This window comes from Choristoneura fumiferana, chromosome 17 (genome assembly GCF_025370935.1).
Source record: "Choristoneura fumiferana chromosome 17, NRCan_CFum_1, whole genome shotgun sequence".
Taxonomy (NCBI): domain Eukaryota; kingdom Metazoa; phylum Arthropoda; class Insecta; order Lepidoptera; family Tortricidae; genus Choristoneura; species Choristoneura fumiferana.
Window position 1 is genome coordinate 13,217,976 of NC_133488.1, and position 19,081 is coordinate 13,237,056.

Genomic DNA, 19,081 nt, shown 5'->3' on the forward strand with positions numbered 1-19,081 from the left:
AATGACGCACAATCCGCCGAATCAGGAGTACCTACATAATATAACGTGACGCTTTTGTTTATCATTATCAAATTCTTGTCATCTAGCCTATGAATTATGAATCTTTTTTCTAAGCAGTGCAGTGGTATTTCATGAATTAAATCAATAAAAGTGTTTTGAGCATCTGGCCTGCTGTTTTCATAGGCACTATTCAGCTGAATATATATAATTGTTAGATCCACAGTTCAGTTCCACAACAAACCATGACTCTACACACCCGAGTACTATATTCATAGGTCCATACTATGGGAAATGGTCACGTAATTATTAAGATATACCCGACGCCTAACAATAACAACAATACGCCTCTGTAAAAGCCTAGCATGTAAATACATAATTCGGCTGCTCCCTATTCATAGCATTAATGAATTATTAGACGCTTTATGAAAGCGACTTCGCTTCGTGGGCTGTACATTAACTACCATACATTTCTCGGGCCAACGATGCCTTATCTCTGCCTATTAATCTAAGCAATGAATGCCCTCTATTTAGTTAATTCACCTGCTACCGTTTGATGTAATAGCCGTTTTGGCTCGCGTTTAACAGAGCTGCGTTTTATGAATGTGTAACTGACGCTTCCTGTATCTGATTTCCTAGTAAGTAGATTTGTTCCTGATTAACAACCATTACACTGCTAACTGCAGGTTGTTTAAATAGTTATTTCTTGAAAAACACTTCTAAATTATTATAGTAGTATTTATAGTACTCGTAATTAAGTAATTTAGTAGTAAGTATTTTAACTTTATAAACCTGTACCACTACCATGAGTTTACAGTGACCGTACTCGATAGCGACGGCGTAATTTTTTTGTAGAGGCGCTGTACAATTCTCCATACAAATAATTTACGCCGTCGCTATCGAGTACGGTCACTGTAAACTCATGGTAGTGGTACTGGTAAACCTTGCAGTAACATTTTTCTACAAGGTGGCACAAAAGTTGACACCCGATATTCATCTTACTTATATTATAAAAGCGAATTGCGGGAATAGGATGCGTTACTTTCTGCGACGTTTTTGATGATGTAACAGCAACATTTCATACCATTTTTGAGAAAACGTCAATTGCATGACTGTAACAATTTCATTAATTTGAAATATGAGGCTAATTAAGTTACCACAAAACAGAAATTAGGGTAAAACATTTCTTCTTTCTTATTTATCGGTTCGTGCAAAAAGTTCGTACCAACTCACTCCCTGCCTCATGTCCGTCTTAAGCGTCAGTCTCCGAAACTTCCGGAACTAAGCCTTGCATTGTCACGCACATCACGACACGCATAAACTTATTGATCACTATTCTCCAGAATTTATTTTAATTTATAATATTAGACTAATTTAAAAATATTAATAAAAGTAAAAAAAAACTTTAACTAAACTATAACTAAAAGAAATTTGAAAAAGTATCCCTCGTGGTATGGACCCAAAGACTCTGGCAGCATTACCTCGCTGTAAAGCAATGCTGATAAGTTTTGCGAGGAAGCTGCCAGCTCTATGGTCCCCTGTGGTATCTGAGAGACGTTTGGATAAATCTTTAAAGAATTTTTTTGCGCTAAAATTTATAATTCGCCAGTATTTTTATGCATCGACAATTTTCCACTTGCAAATTCGGTAAGGGATTGTCTGTGTAATCCTATCACGCCAGTCGATCAAAAATGAAATAAACAGAAACGAATTCAAATTGTCATTTTTTGATTGTTTATGTTTGGTGGAATTTTACTCGTACCTGGCGCGGCACTTTACAAAGAGTGAAAAATGTATAATTGTGTTTCAGTTATTCGTTGGAATTTATAGTCTCAAACGGGCTATAATCGTACATCTTAAGTTTGAAGTCTCATGATCATAAAGTAGGTAAATTTAGAGCATAGAGACAGTCATATCGAGTGCGGCTTCTGTGGTTTATCGTTGTTTAATTTTCGTTATTTCTATTTACGCGTAAGCACCTAGTTCCGGGGTCATCGGAAGACAAATCAAAAATTGTGTTATGTCGACTTAGGCTAATGATCAGAATACACCATTGATACTAGACTATCTAGTTCTCTCTAATAAAACCTAGGCTACTTAGTTTGAATCCTAACGCTCCCAAGGAATCAGGATTTAAAATTAAAATAGTCATATAAAATTTAGCACTAGTGCTCTACATCAGTGTTCCGTAAACTTTTTGTGTTCGAGGTAGGTAGGTGTAAAATCAGTTTTGTGGTATTTTTCTTCCGTTCGTCTATTTAGCTTTATGAGATAACCTTATTTTTCCGAGGCACACCAACTAATGACCACGGTACACCAGTGTACCACGGCACACACTTGCGGAACACTGCTCTACATGACACGTAAATTAAGCAATGTTTTTTTTGGAATACAATGGAACTTCGATTCAACTGCTGAATCTAATGGTTTACGACGGTGTAACCGCAGGTAGAAGCTGGTTTACTATACTTACTTCATCTTAAGTAAGTGCTGGTTTACATGGTACCATCGTCAGCCAAATAAGTGGTCTGCCAATTTTTAAACAAGTTCCTATCAAATGAATATGTCGCTAAAGTCGAACTTTCAAGTTGACAGACACATCTATTGGCATTATTGTTTTATGAAATGCAAACGATTATCAACTTTAGGGTGGTAGGTTGACTAAATATTTGGCTAATGGTAGAAGTAAAATAGTGCCTATAGCATTACGCCGCTGGAATTATGAGTCTTGAAAGTGGTCGATCGAGCGCCACAATGTTATATGCTACTGCCGACACTTTACTGGCACGCACCGTGTAAACCAATACTGAGGTAAATAAGACAGTCTCACTAACCTGGGCGTCACCTAATATACGGCGCACTAGCGCCATCAGGCCGCCGTGGCACGCGCTGTCATGCTATCCCCCTCCCCCGCGCCGCCGCATGGTCCCTGCCACACTCACTGCCCCAGCCAACTCTGTTCAGTTCCCGGAACACAGACGCAAACTATTCCACTTTGTTCTGGAACGCTTTGTTCATGAGTTGACGTCGTGACAGTTCGATAACTGTTTCAAAATTCGTTCCTTCCCGTTGAATTATTATCTGTAACAAAGAAATGATTTACTAAACACTAAAATGAAAGTACCAAAAGTGTATAGCTACGTTTCGACATTTCATTTCATCATGGAAAAACCCGATTTAAAGTAATCCGTTTTGTTGTGGCACAGCGAGCTGCGAAGTATTTTTTGCGCGCCTACGGACGAGTGTCCATTATAACATTTTTACGGCTTCATTTTCATGATATTTAGAGATTTATTTAAAGCCTTCTGGGAAACAATGCCGACCTCGTATTTATTGTCAATAAAAGAGCAATTCAGAGGAAGCCACACAATGGCTCCGCTGTATAACAACGACTGAGGCTACCTTCTGTATTCGTTTGTAAATGTACAGTCGAGTTCATAAAATTGTGAGCCAAAATTTGATCAAAAATATCTAAACAAGACTATTGTTAACGGCGTAGAAGCGTGTTCAGATGTTTTTGATAAAATTTTTGCTCACCTGTTTATGAACTCGACTGTACGTAGGTACCTAAAAATCACGAAGCTTCATATTAAAAAAAAAAGTAATGTAGATTTAGAAATCATTTATTCACACAAAAATATAACAAATAGGATATTACAAAAGAAAAGAAATATAAAATTAAAGGTTTCTTTTTCTAAGCCTAAAAACCTATATTTACAAATATTACCCAGATCGCTACGTTTCGGCAGGGTGTCCATATAAGGCTAGCTGTGTTTCCTGGTTATATGGCGATGTCCATACGTTGAATGAGGAAAGAGCCTTTGGTGAAAATACTACTCGTACATTTGCACTTTCTTGTAAAATAGACTTACACCTTTACATTATTTAATGAGGGATCGAGTTGAATATTTAAATAAGATATAACACAAAACGAAAACCTATTGCCTTCTGCAATGATTATTATTAACCTTCTAGATAAGTTAAATTTCGGAATTACCTACATATCAGCAAGTACCTTTAAGTTAGTTGTTCAAGTGGCTCGCTTGGGAATAATTTATTACAGAGCAAATTTCCTTGTTGAAGTAAGAGGTTGACCCACTCACAGCAAGCTGTGTGTCTGTGTGATACCTATTAGCTATGCATAGACGCTTTTTACTCACAGTATGCTAAGCAAACTCTCCTTACGTAATCGACCCTGTTATGCAAATTGCTGAGGCGAACTCCGTTTTTTTTTAATTTAAGAGCGTTATCCTGACGAATATAGTCCGAGCAAACAGTTTTAGGCGGTAATTTGCGAAGAGCTCAGCGAAAGCTCCAGCGCCAGTTATTGGCCGCAAAATTGATTAAAATTCCAGCTGCGTAAGGGAGTCATCCAGTTTTTTATTAGATTGCGTTCACGTCGAGGACCGTTTCAGTGAATTTCTATTTTTATTGCGACCCGGTTCCAGTTCACTATGTTTATCTACGATAAACATCTTCGTAATTGGATATCGAGGTTGTGCAAAGATGAAATATAATAATCTTATCGGGGCTGAAGGATGGCAACAATTCTGGGTCCTTAGAAACCTTTTTAGGACCCAAGCCTTTGAACAGCAGGTAATTATAAGTTTACACGTTTAAATTTAAATCAATAAAGCGACTCTTATTTAAATCCACCCCTCTTTTTCCTTAAGGGTCGACACGTGACGAGTGCAAGGCATCAGCGTAATTGCTCTTTCATTAAAAACCTCCGCACATCTTCAAAGATTTGCATAAAAAGGTTCCGAGGCCCGGAAGTAAAGCCTCTCGCTTCGGTTACAACTAAGCCAATTTATAAATGTCGCTGACTTCTTTGTAGGATCGATTGTAAGCTAAGTTCACGTTGAAGTATCTAAGAAAAGTGGTAGTGGTACGTACCTACGTAACTAAAATACACTGTGGAGAAAAAAATAACCACTCATTCTCCATAATAAATATGAAAATCGATTCTTAATTTTTGTCCTTACGTGATGTGCTTTAATATTTTTTGGGTTATCAATTTTAGAATACAGATAATAATTAATAATATTACTCACCAAGACGAACGATTATAATAAATCTACGTTATTTTTAGGAGGGTCAATGTGTGTCTTACAAGGATTGCCTATGATACATATTTGCTACCGGCTGAAGACATCGCATTTGCATGCATCACGAATATCATGATCATAGCTAGACTCTAATTACAGATTAATTTTTTTTTTTAAACTTCCGTATCTCAAAAGGAAAAAGCAGAAACCCTTACAGGACACTTTATTGTCTTTAAATTTGGTCTGAAAGTACCTTTTATAGCACACCTAATTAAAGTCTAAAAACCTTTTTTTTTCTATCTGTAAGTATGTCAAAAGCCATGTAAAAAAACCCAACACTCACGTAATTTTTGCTCAGAAGAGGGGTTGCTAACACTGTATATTCATAGATACATACACATTTGTACAGACGGGGATACGAGTCTAACTTGATTTTTTCCCAGTGTTAACCAGACATAAAAATGTAGGTAAGTAATTGAAAATAACAATAAATAAGCATCGAAAAAAAATTACCCTCTAAGGAGGGAGATCGTGATCAGTAACAAGAGAATTTCAAACCCCTATATACTTCGCTACTGGCTGCAGTTTAAAACCACGTCTACCTAGTACAAAATTAGTACCAACGAATTCATCGTGGCCCTTAAATTACTCATACTTTAACATAAAACAATGTAGGAGATGCAAACTTTGCTCTAATTTATCTAGAACCAATATCTGGCTCGAAGACGCGCTTGGGATGTTAGTAGAGGGTGTTGAGGCGAAATATGAGGTCGCATGTCTACATTCAGGTTAAACTCCAGTATGCTGCCGTAACTCAAGTAAGTTCCGCTTCCTCGTTATTACTGCCTTTGAATACTTCATGCTTTAATTAAAACGTAGTTTGACGGGTTTTATATCTCGTCTCATGAGCCACAACGACAGTGTTATATTTAAATAGGCGAATTTTCAGTTAATAGGGAATTTGGGGCCTACTATTTGTTGTATAAAAGTTGTATTGGGTCTGCGTAGCTCGTTGAAATTTCATTTTAAGTCGTGACAAATATGCTGAATTGATTTTAGGCTACTTTTTTAACGAAATAAGGACGGATACGGTAAAAGAATGGTACCTAAGTACTTCTTATTTACTAACTTCGTTACTTCATCGTATTTTTCTGTGTTTTAACTATTATGATATCTTTAGTCATGCCCTTAATTAATACTCAATACGGTCAAGATTGTAAACATGTGGTATGTGATATAAGTCAAACTTAAAAACTAATATTTTTGAATCAGGCTTTCTGATGAAAATAGAAGAGTGAACTTATATTAAGCCTTAACCTTTTGCATAGTTAAAAGGAAAAAGCTTAATTGAATTGTGTTGGCGTTCTTGTTTTTTTAATTTGCTGTAGACAATTAGACAAGACAAAAGCATTGGTACTGGATAGTGCAACGAGCCGAATTCGGCTCTCCCATGGTTGAATTTCTACTATTAATGGCTAGTAGGTACTTGTATTATTAATTTAATGGGCATTATAATGTCAAAGTCATAGAAATTATAATGCATACAAATTAAACTAAGAAAATATCCGATTTATATGGATGAAAGACGTAATTTCATGTTCGACCCACGTTTATGGAGATAATTTTAAGTTGTTTAACTTATATTCAGTTTCGCACTAAGGCACTGAGCATTATAAACTGCGTTGTAGATAAACTGAAATAGCGAAGCTAAAATTCACACATAGTATGTGCGACATGTCTTCAAAATGAACTTGGTTCATATTTACTGTATTTTTGTTGTATGGCATGACATGAGGCATTCTCAACAATAGCAGTTGATAAATATTGGCATTATTTTCGTCCCTTGTGACCTGGCCATTTATTTTTCCTTTGTTGACGACATTATGGTCCGAAGTGTAAGAAATCTCACCAATCCTATTTAAACCATCAGTAGAGAGCTTTCGTAGTTTACATTTTTAACTTACCTACTTGCTTGTGATTTGTCCAGTGCTACCTATTTATTTAGTTCCATGTTACAGACAAAAAGAAACAGTGTATAACAGCACTCTACATTTTCGATCTAGGTTTCAACGGAGTGTACTATATTGAAGAAATGATTACCTCCCCAGATCTCTCTAATTGAAACGCAGTGATTTTGGGCAACTTTTTTATTTATAATTTTAGTTTGTATGTAGTTTTAGTTACCTTTGTTTTGTTTTATATTATAGATAAATCTTCTTATTAAATATTTGAAGATTAAAGTAGGTTGGGTTTCCAATTCCATATTCCAATTATAGCTTTTATAAACGAAATTATGCAAAGAAGTTTTCTCTTTCCAATGATGCTTTTATAAATGCTCGTAAATGTTTTTTAAGTTCCCTTCGCTTTCGTACAGTCGACGTCATAAATAAGTGCTTATTTATGTACCTTGTCGTTTTCAGTCATTACACAATTTCGTATGGCTTTTCAAACATGACGTTAAAGTGGCAAGGTAAAAAAGTGATCACTTATTTATGACGTTGACTGTACGTATGTTTTATTAATATTTGTTCTGTCTGGCATACCTAATATCAAAAATTGTGCCGAATACATAAAAACATTTAAAAAGAAAACAAAGAGTTCCCAATTTAAATTTGAACTTAATTCGATGACGCGAAATTTTCGGAATCCCCATTTACAAAGAGTTAAGTAAGTGGTTTTAATGAATAAAAGGCAACGGAAAACATTTTTCCAGATTTTTTATTTTTTTACTTTAAGCAAGCGTTCGTATATTTTTTTATTTAATTTTATAAAGCGAGACACCTGTCAGGTTTTGCAATCAGCTTTTTACTTCGCCCTTGTTTTTTTGCTTTCTTTGTAGAAGGGTGTTTCAGATGGTGTCGTAGAAAGCCTTGAACAATTAAGCCAGCAGGCAGAACAAGCACAGGTGACGAGAATTATCCCGGGCTATATTTACGATATAACTTGAACGAGTTGCCTCTAACTTTCGTATATACTCTATTATAAATAGCCTCATAAATATCTGGAGATTAAACCGTGACACTAACAGTTTTACTGACACTGCTATTCCTGTAGACTGAGACTGTACAGTTAACCGGAAATGAAATGAAATTACGTATTACTTACAAAAAAGGTTTCTCTTTTACCTTATCTTCAGGCCTTGTACCCGTTTAAGCAGAACTTAAATCTATACATAAATGATTTTACTTTTTTTGTATGGATGATACTTGTGTGATGTACCTAGACATAAATTAAATAATACGAGTACACATAGTGTACTTGCTGTACGATATAAACATGACGTTGTACATGGAGTATCAAACAATACCTACATTAAGTAGGTAAATTGTACTAATTGTAGAAAAAGCACAGGCAATCAATGGCATTCAATGGCAACGGGGATGTGTCCTTTGAGCTAGACAGCCGTTTCTTCGTAAAAATAAACCAGCCATCGGATGCAAATGCAAAACACTATAGATATCTGCAACAAGACGTTAAAAAAATTGCAAAATGCTTGATCAGAACAGACTTTCGTTTTGCAGTAGCTCACCTTTTGATATTTATTGATTAAAAACGATGAACTTCTTTTTTTTTACATCGTAAACAAAACAATACAACTTTCTTCGAATTACAACAGACTGAGAGAAACAAAATTCAAATATAATGAGTAAGTCGACAGATAGCTTTCGAACTAAGTTTGTGAAACTTGTGATGACGTGGCGCGAATCGTCGCCAGCAGGCAACGGGTTGGACAAGTTTTAACTCCCCAGTGCCTACAGTGCTTTATCTCTTACCTAAAAGTTGCGTACTTACCGAGAAACTAAGAAACACAGAAACACGGAGCATAGCAAAGGTGACAATGAAACTTGGTAAATTATTCGTTCCGCTCTTAGCAGCATCGACCGTAGTACGAAATGAAGAAGCAAGCAACTAATCAACAACTTATTTTAACTAAGCCAAGCCAACAAAAGACGAGGTTTTGAAAACCGCTTTCTAACAAAACCATAATGACGGTGATCATAACCCAATCCTATCAACATTACGCCAGCGCTTACCCTCCCAATTATAACAGCTTTGCCTCATTCAATAGTACAAACAAACAAACTTGAAGGTTTTATAGCACAATCTCGTATTAAACAAAGTCTTTGTAATGAATATGCTGGATATTTTCATTTTCTCGGAATAATACGAAAGCATTATAACCCGACCTCCTCCATTGTTTTCCGTAATAGAGGTACGTATTGCACTCGACTACGGAATACTAATATGTTAGGTTAGCAAATAAAGATGCCGCCAATGACGTAAATATGGAAAGAATGTACACTGCTCCGTATAATTTTGGAGCAAAGATAGGTCACAAGGCCGCACGCACTGCAAATAGCAGCTATTCAATAAGGCTATTGAGTACACTGGTTTGGATAGCTATATGACATTATATTGGTAGGTATTGATCAAAGGACACTTTCTAATTAAAGGAATAAAGTTCAATAGCTTGATCCAGCGTTCGCATACGAAGGGTTAAAATTATAAAAAAAAATATGTTCAATAGAAGTTCATACTATACAGATTCCTAGACATACATTACATTATAAATAATTATATACATCAGTTATTTTTATCATGAAATTTCTGAAAAGTCCTCTAAATAAAGAAAATACACCTATGCCCTGGTTTAGTTGACTAACCTGAATTAACCTCAACCTCATCCACCTTCAACCCCTCGTACAGTACGATTACTTGGAGTTAACACTTGACAGATGGGCGTGCCTTCAGTCAATTTTCAACTTTGAGGTCATACAAATAAAATAGTTTTTACATAATCTGTAAACGTGGGTAGCGGTATACTAAAAATGGCTTTATTTGTATGACGTCAAAGTTGAAAATTGACTGAACGCACGCCCATCTGTCAAGTGTTAACTCCAAGTAATCGTACTGTATCAATTACGCTGACACGTGTTTTTCCCAAATTCAGCTGAAAATAGATTTCTCATGAATTAAAGTGTGACCACGCTGGTAAATAAATCAGGAGGGCAGGAGATAATTTGACACGTGCGTCAGTTGTCCGCCCTCTGCCCTGAATCCTGATTGATAGAGTGGTGACACCTTGTTGCCCGCTTTGTTACTGTTGAATACTAGTGTCATTCTGATACCTACTGATTTACGGAAGACTGAGAATTTAAAATACCGTCACAATAATGAGATTGCTTTAACACCTAGTCTAGTGTCAGTCATAGACTATTAATTCAACTATTAATACCCCTGTTGTTGCAGATGTTTATGGGCGGTAGTGAACTCTTACCATCAGAAGACCCACTTGCTCGTTTGCCATTCAGTCGAATAAAAAAAAGAGGTTAGATCATATTGTAATGCCTGCCAGCTTGATCTCTTTGGTCGTGACGGTGAACATTGCACTAATAAGTAATAATAATAATTCATGATCCGAATCCAAATCTTATTTCTGCTTCTGCCTAGTGTTAAATAAAGTGTCTTGGAGAAAAGACGTAAAGGTAGGTTTTCGAAAAGATTGAATATCTTTTTATTAAACAACATAAAAAACATTTAAATCTGTATTTTTTTTTAATTCCAAACGTACGAGTATCAGCCAAATGTTCAACAAACTATTAAGTACCCAACACTTTTTTATAATGTAGATTCGTAACTTAACTATAGTTAATATTATATATTTAACAAATATGAACAACAAAAAGAAACTGAAACAAGAATAGTAATAGGGTCCCGTTGGCACCCTTTGGGTACGGAACCCGAAAAACATTAATACAATTATATTACAATCCTGAAACCGTCCATATAATGTTGCACATGACGTGTGATACCTATTTGTAGATACATGGTTTTAGATACGATTCATGCATGTTTGACCGCGTCGCGTCAAACAATCAACGGGAAAACCGTTACGATGCCAGATTCATGATAAACGAAAAAAAAGACAAGTTCGAATCAAAGTCGAACGTTCCGTACGATATAAATGTATCATGTTCATTTGCTAAAACAATAAAATACTCATTTGACATGTCACCCGGTTGCAGGACTTTTTTACTTTATGATTTGGTATTGTGCTTCCCAATTTTAATACTTATTTGTTTACAAAACACCTTGTTTAGGCCACTTACATAAATAATAATATGGGGACCTAGTGAAAAAGGGGTTAATTCTGCAGAAGTTGAACAGCTAATTTCGATTTAAACCCCTTTACACATAAAATAGAAAATAGCTGTGTAATTTCAGCAGACTTAACCCCTTTTTCACTAGGGTCCCAGCATTCACAAGTTCACAAAAATTTCAACTTAATCGGTCCAGTAGATTCAGAGCAAATTTGCTGTGATAGACGGGCAGACAGATAGACACGCGTGAACCTAAACGATAAGGGTTCTGTTTTTTAATATGCTTATATTAGCTTCACTTGTAACTATGTATCAAGGTATACATGTATAGTATAGGAGCGCTGTAATTTAGCCGTGTTTGCATTATGGCGTGTTTTTTAGTTTTTTTAAACTATAATTTCACTCGGACGTACGCAACCCTAATCTAATTAACAAATATATTCGACTACCCCCTCAACGGGTCTTTCACGTCAGGTTAAGCCGCTTACGTCACATTGCCGTGTCGTTAAAATGGCTTGTTCGAACAAAAGCTGGCCCTATTTATGAAAACGAGCCCCCCGTGGCGTGAAGTGAGTCTGAAACGTATATTAGTACGCATGTTCAAATTTCAGGCTACTTCATTGAAACTTTTTATTTTATTCGACTGGATGGCAAACGAGCAAGTGGGTTTCCTGGTGGTAAGAGATCACCACCGCCCATAAACATCTGCAACACCAGGGGTATTCCACGACGAAACACAACAGTGCAAGCACTGCTGCTTCACGTCAGGATTAGCGAGCAAGATGATGGTAGCAATCCGAGCGGACCTTGCACAAGGTCCTACCACTTGCAAAAACTTCGGAGTATATCCTATCTTTAGGGTTCCGTACAAAAAACGGCACCCTTATAGGATGATTCGTGCGTCTGTCTGTCTGTCCGTCTGTAACGGATCGGATGTGTCACACGACCGTCACTGGGAATAAATTAGTAGAAAATTGTTAGTGGGGCCATCTATGAAGGTTTGATGGAAACTCGAAACAAAAACATGTCGACAAAGACAGTTAAATAAGAGTAATTGAGATTAGAATGTCGATGTAATTAAAGCAGGGATAATTTAGCAGTCAATTTAATGAGTAAATGTTAAATTTAATTGAAGATTAGAATTGTGTTGTTCGGGTATAATAATTAATGTAAAAAAACGCCATCTATGGTCAATTAAAGGAATTAATGGTAGGCGTCATGGAAAATTAGTGAACTAATGCCGAACTGGGTTTAGCGGCAGATTAACCTGAGAGGCTATTTAGTTAGTTTCACGTGGGAATTATAGAGGTCGCTTTAGGTAATGGAAATGTAAATTTTATCTAAAAACAAGAAATATGGTCACAAATTCATCAAAAATAGACTTGATATAGTAATAGAATCATTAGTATTAGTCTACAGTAGATCTTAGATACATTTGATGTTAATAATTATGTTAATTTAAAGAAATATCAACGGAAGCATCATGGAAACGGCAAGTTGTCGAAATTAGCTAAATAAGTTAAGAAAAACCGAAAATGCAAGCATTACGTAATCGTAGTATAGATCATTGGTTCATTATCTATTATAAATTTAAGTTTTCGTTCAAAACGGAGTAGTATTAGCAGAGTAATTACACATTTAGTTATGATGAAATTACAAGCACTCTGTCGCACTGACTTAAAGTAGGAACGTGGCGAAATTATAAGCAAATTTTGAGTAGCGTTAATACGACAAAGGGAACTATGAATAAGTGGCGCGAATTTGGGGATACCAGTTAATAATTGTAGGCAAATTAGCTATTTTATAACGAACAATAGAAGTATGTAATTGGCTACTTATATTCAAAGAGTGTAGGGAGTAATAAGTAGAAAATTATCATTAGAAGTAAGATTATTGTTAGGTAGGTTAAGGAAATTAAAACGTTGAAGTAAACTTGAAGTATTGACAAATACATATAAATATTTATTGAAAATTATGTTGTAGCACAATATAAAAATGAAACGTATTTACTAGAATAGTTAAGCTAGGATAGTGTCGAGATAAATAGGAAATTTTAGTTCAAAAATAAATTTACGGTTAAAATTTGGCTATTTTGAGATAAGGATTTGGCAGAAGAAAAGCGAGAGCTGGCAATGTCATCGTGGTCGACTTTGGTAAGCTTGGCGTCGTTTGGTCGCTTGGCGCGAAAATACCAGAGGTCCCGGGAGAGAAGCTATAAATAGAGGTGACACAAAAAGGGCGAGGCCAGATGGATTTCGATTTCGTAGAGTCAACACCGTTATTTTGCTAGTCGGGGGGTTTAGTTTCTGTGCGCCATTTTGTTAACAAATTAGTCAATAGTATCGGATAATTTTATTTCATTAATTTTAATGGGGATTTGCTTTTATTTAATTTATAAATTAATTTTAATTTACAAGAAATATGAGTATTTCTTCAGGAAGTAAAGTGTCGGGGTCTTGATCATTAATCTGCGGAATAATGATTAACTCTCTGGTTTTTAATTATTTGTGAAATATCTAGTGCTGATTTTCATTCGGAAAATCTTTGTGTGAGGGAATCTTTGCGGTCTTGTGGCGGTGAAGTCCTCTTATTTGTTCTTGTAGTGTGGAGTGATCGTTTTATAGCGTTTCATTTCAGCCTACGTATATTTTGTACTAACCCATAACTTTTCTGTGTTTTTCCCAACTTAATGGAAATGACTTTGGTTCCTCCATAACGTACCTTGGTTGAGCTTTAAGTCCGTTTATATCGTCTGATACCTAACGGTGACAACAGTAGATGATATAGGCTTCCACTTCCTGAAGCTGTGGCGGCTTCAGCGGCAAATTACTGTCGTACCAGCCACCAGTGGATTCTGTTTGTCTTTTGTAACGACTAAGTAGCGCTCGTCGAAGTGAATGCGTGTCTTGTTGACGCTTGGTTTGTACTTAAGAAACTCAGAATTCCTGTCCCCTATTTATTTACGTATTTATGCACAACGTTAGGTATTCTGCTGTTCCGCGGGGCTCTCCGTCATAGGGACTTTCCTTCGGGAAAGTTGAGAGCTCAGCACCATTTAGGGACCGATAGGGCTTTAGGTATACACACCATCATTGTTGATAGGAGATTAGAAGAAATTCATTGCACCGTGAATTTCTACATTACACTAAATGTACATGTGGGATTAATTCCTAGTTTTGCTAATCACAGACAGAGAGTAGGGCCTCAGGCAAGCTTAAAGTACAATTGTAGGATTTATTAGGGCTATATAGGTAGGGAAGTTCATAGGGCTTAGCTAGAGTAGCGTTTCCTTACACCGGGAAAAGTTACTATTTAACTCACCACACAATTAGTTCACCTATGAGGGTTTTCCTCCAAATTGCTAAACTTCAACACAGAGCTAGGGAAAGCTTAAACTCGCACACACATAGTTTTAAGACATAAACTAGATTTTAAGAAAATAAAATATAACATTTATTTAAGTACTTACGTCAAAACTTCATTATACAAAACTTAGTTCATAAGAACTTGACTACGAATAACTATATTAAATTAGTAAGTTGACTTCAATTTAAAACCAAAATACGGTTTGATCATTTTGTTAAGAGTAAATAACAATAACATATTTTAGCTGTCTTTCCTATAATGAATAAGCGGGAATTGATATGACACGATCTCATAGCTAAGTGGACAATTAAATGCCAGATAACTTACTGAATAATATTTAACACAATTATCATCTAATTTCGATTTGAATTACGATTGCCAGCTAAAATAAGCTTTGTTTTGATAAAATTAATATCAAACATCATATTCATACTTTTGATCAAGATCTCATCAAATTATGTCTAGTAATAAGTTAGAGATAAAATCGTAGAGGGTTTTGGACCATCTATCAATTAAAATACAAAAGTCTTTCGTGTTATAAATACATACTAGCTGTTTTAGTTGTCGTACCTACTTACATTGAGTGAACGGATGTAGAAATCCTGACTACGGTCGATAGCTTACGTTGACACATACCAGGCAACAGTCTATCTGGAAATTTACATACTTTTCATCCGATCTCGATTTAAACATAATTGATTAAGGATTGATAGTTGAAACAGTTTATTGTTCATTTAAAAATATATGAATTGAGACAAAACTAGTCATAGACGAGTCCAAAACCTAATACAAAGGTTATCTTGAATACCCAAGGGTTATCTAGTTATAAGCTAGTTAGATTATTATTAACGCTTGTGTTCTGGGCGTAAAGTATAGAAATCGGTACTTACTTTCTGCTTTACTCCGGTAACGCCAAATGCTGGTAGAACTAGAAAATTAGACTAAGTAGATAGCTCATTAAAATAAGTGAAAGTCACTATGAGATTAGTAATTATACCAAAATAAAATTATGTCAAATTAGACGTTTCATATATCTAAGATAGATAAGACGTAATCTAAATTAAGAGATACTAGCGCCTATAGTAAATGAAAAGCTATAGTGTCTAAACTCATTCCTGAACTAATTATCAAAGTTATAATTAAGCATCTCATAGAGTATTCTAATATAAGCATAGAATAAGTAACCATAAGTCTAAAATTAGATTCAACTTCTTACAAAACATTGTGTTTGTATTTTCATACTTTGATTTGAATGCACCGAAAGTTAGTGCTTAGTCTAGTAAATTCATAACTTGACATACCATAGAGATAGAGATATATTGCTCTGGAGTGCGAAAGGAAAGGATCGGGGTGCTGGAAGAGATCCTCCGAGACCTCAGGTCTCGGTATTAAACTTAGTTTTAAGTCAAAATAGATTCAGAAGTAATACAAACACAAACTCTATCCGTAGTGAAAATATTTCCTCTCATTTTTCCAAACTGATTATTCTAGGTAACCTGAAAGATCCATTTCTAGAACCATCCAGTCTAACATACTAGTATATCTAAATTCACATCTCAGTAATTAAAGTTTCACCCTAAAGTTCAGTAGAGTTCAATCTAGAGTCAAAATTATCAGGAAGTTAGGTACTGCTTAATTAATTATAACATTAGAAACACAACTGTAGGCTTTTCAAATTAATTCTCAAATAAAAGCACTTAGGTTATTGCTGGGCATAAGGTAGGTCCCTATCCACTAGACGATTCAAAATCACAAGGCCTTTAGAAGGGTTATTACAGATTTGTTGGCCGTGACCAGCATAAGTACAGTCAAGGTACAAGTTACAATAAAAGACAATTAAAGATAATAAAAAAACACTTATTAAATCATCACTAAAAATACCACCAACATTCAAGGGCATGTATACAATTGGTGCCGTGACCAGGATGAACTTATTTAATTTACTTTAAGAAATTAGAGTTTGGTGTTAGTTTAATCATAGTCTGTTTACAGTTTGCAAAGCTGTGAGCTAGAATACAAACAAAAGTAGAAAGAAAATCATGACCAAAATGAGTATTTAATTAATAACATAGATAAAAATAATAATAAGTGTTGTAAATAAAAAGATTTTGAGGTTAAGAATTAATTTAGATATAGATTGTAGTAAGTAAAAGATAGGTAATATAGCATAAAATCAGTAACGTTTTCCAAACAGTGGTTGTTCTTTTAGACTGCCACAATTTGCTGTTCGTGAAATGGAGTTTGAGATTAATTTGAATTAAAGTTGTGATAGAATAGAGAATCAGCTCTCTCATTCTGAGAGGAGACCTGTGTGCTTAGTAGTAGGATATGCATAGACTGGGGTGATGATGATGATGATTATAATCAGTGTTATAGCAGTATGGATAGGAATAACTTGAGAATTGTTTAATAATTTAATAAATTTAGCGGGTCACAACAAAGAGTTTCTTGTCAAAATGAAGACGGTCGTAAGCACTTCCTATTTTTAATTCACTTCACTAAAAACACTAAGATAGTTTATTCTTGATTGACGAACATTCACAGTAGTAAGACGAGGGTCCACCCTTAGTAATAAGCTGCAATGATCCAAGATCTAGGCGTGATGTAGGAGTAATCGATGCACTGTTTTCTTCGGCCTTAGTAATGAATAGTCATCTGTTTCATTAGAAGTAGCGTAGACAGTTTAGTAATATCAGATTTGAGAGCTAAGCGATTCGAAACACAAATAAAGTAGCGTTTGCTTTTTGTGCGAGAAGTGACAGTTAGAGTTAGAATTACAGGGCGTGTACAGGGCTACTACGAAAATCGAAAATCAAAGTTCGTATCGCACTGTCTCTTTTACTCGCATAATAAATGACTTAAGCATCAGCGGGACGGCAACATGCGAGGTTCGAGTTTTGCACTTCCGTGGTATAGGGCCAGACATCACACAGGCGCATGCGTAGACGTGAAACAAGACGCCATTTTAGATATGAAAAAAAATACCGGTCAAACGACATTTCATACATCAAAAGTTAGAGAGAGATAGCAATATTTGTTTAAGCCCAAGTAAAGCTCGGTTGCCAGGCATTCTTAAGTAATAGGGGAAATGATTTAGGAATCATGCATTAATTACTCAGAATTAGTATAATGAGAATTTTGCTTTGATCAGATTAGTGATGAGTAAAATAGTATTTAGTCACAATGCCTAGAAAGTAGAGCGCAAAGAAATAGAAGTGATCTAAGCAAAACAGAAATAATATGATAGATTTACAGATCAGAAATAAACATAAGTAAAAAAATCTGTTACTTTAGAATTTAATTTATGAGGAAAGCGAGAAAGTCAATTACAATTTATTACATTAAGTTTACTTATAAATGTTTGGTATAAACAATCAGTAAATAACTAACGGGGTTGCTTTGTTGTTATATGAAAGTTGAGATAATTGTTATTAATAGTTTACCAAATTAATGATTGAGTAATGAATGAAATGATAATAGTAGAGGGTTATAGGTAAAGAAATAAACAATATACCAAAAATTAATCATAGCACCTAAAAGCGTTTAAATATTTTATTAAGAGGGAAGATGTCTGCGGACAGCGGTATAGTTAGAGTGAGATTAGTTCAATGATTGTGTAGCAGGAGTACATCCAAGTTCAAATCGTGAGAGGTAGACACTAGTTCAATCCATGCTCAAGTATGTGTGATATAGTGATGTTCAGCGCTCATCTGTCATTAGATTATCACACTCTGTAAATAAAAGAAAGAAATAAATAACAGAAGAGTAGTTTGAAGTTAGAGTAGAATGAATTTTAATGGGTTTTAGCTTAACACAAACATTTGGAGTTTAAATGTCACTTGAAATGTAATAACAATAAAGAAATAATTAACAGTTGAAATTTTATAAGATTATGACATAGTGAGGTTAGAAAGTTAGTACATACCATTCAATGTCAACAAACAATGGGCTGTTGTGGGTCTGGTTCATTGAATGAGCTCAGTAAATTTAATTTCATTATAAGAGCGATCCGAGTGAGCTTGAGACATTTTACATTTGAGATACACTGGGCGAGGTTTTATCTGAAGATAAAAGGCATTATTAATTACACAGTTAACACTTGGACGTATTTAAAACGTGAGCACTGTTAATACCGTTTAAAACAATAGTTAGTTATGTCGAAACTTGAGTCAAAATCAATAGTTACAGTAGATATAGAACGTAAGTTATGTCGGCGGCACTCACCTGTTAAATTATAAACTCGCGATACGGAAAGTTTTAGTTATCTTTAAATACTTTTAGTGTAATAAGACAAGCGTAAGTTCATAGTAAATTGAGGTTAGAACCTTTCTTTGACGATAGAATTATAGTGTTGACGTTGGCAGCTGCGCGGTGACAGATAGCGAAGGGCGGTACGAGTATTATTTTTAAATTGCGCGTAAGCGAGGTTAAAGGGTTCACGTCCATAGATACGAAGTAGGCGACTTGGAAGCGGAAAAATTTAGGTTACTTTTATATTAAAATTAGGGCGATATGAGAAACAAATTTGAAATATAAAAACGTATTAAAGAAAAATCAAACCACATAAAA

General features: G+C 35.2%; 1 protein-coding gene across 1 annotated transcript in view; it reads right to left on the reverse strand.

The window, feature by feature from the left end:
* Nucleotides 1–19,081, reverse strand: part of Liprin-gamma (liprin protein kazrin) — a 125,041-nt gene that overhangs the window by 35,627 nt on the left and 70,333 nt on the right. Inside the window, exon 3 of the mRNA XM_074099689.1 lies at nucleotides 2,832–3,078. Within this exon, the coding sequence (XP_073955790.1) occupies nucleotides 2,832–2,867 (36 nt within the window). The 5' untranslated portion in view covers nucleotides 2,868–3,078. The remainder of the gene's footprint in view (nucleotides 1–2,831; nucleotides 3,079–19,081) is intronic.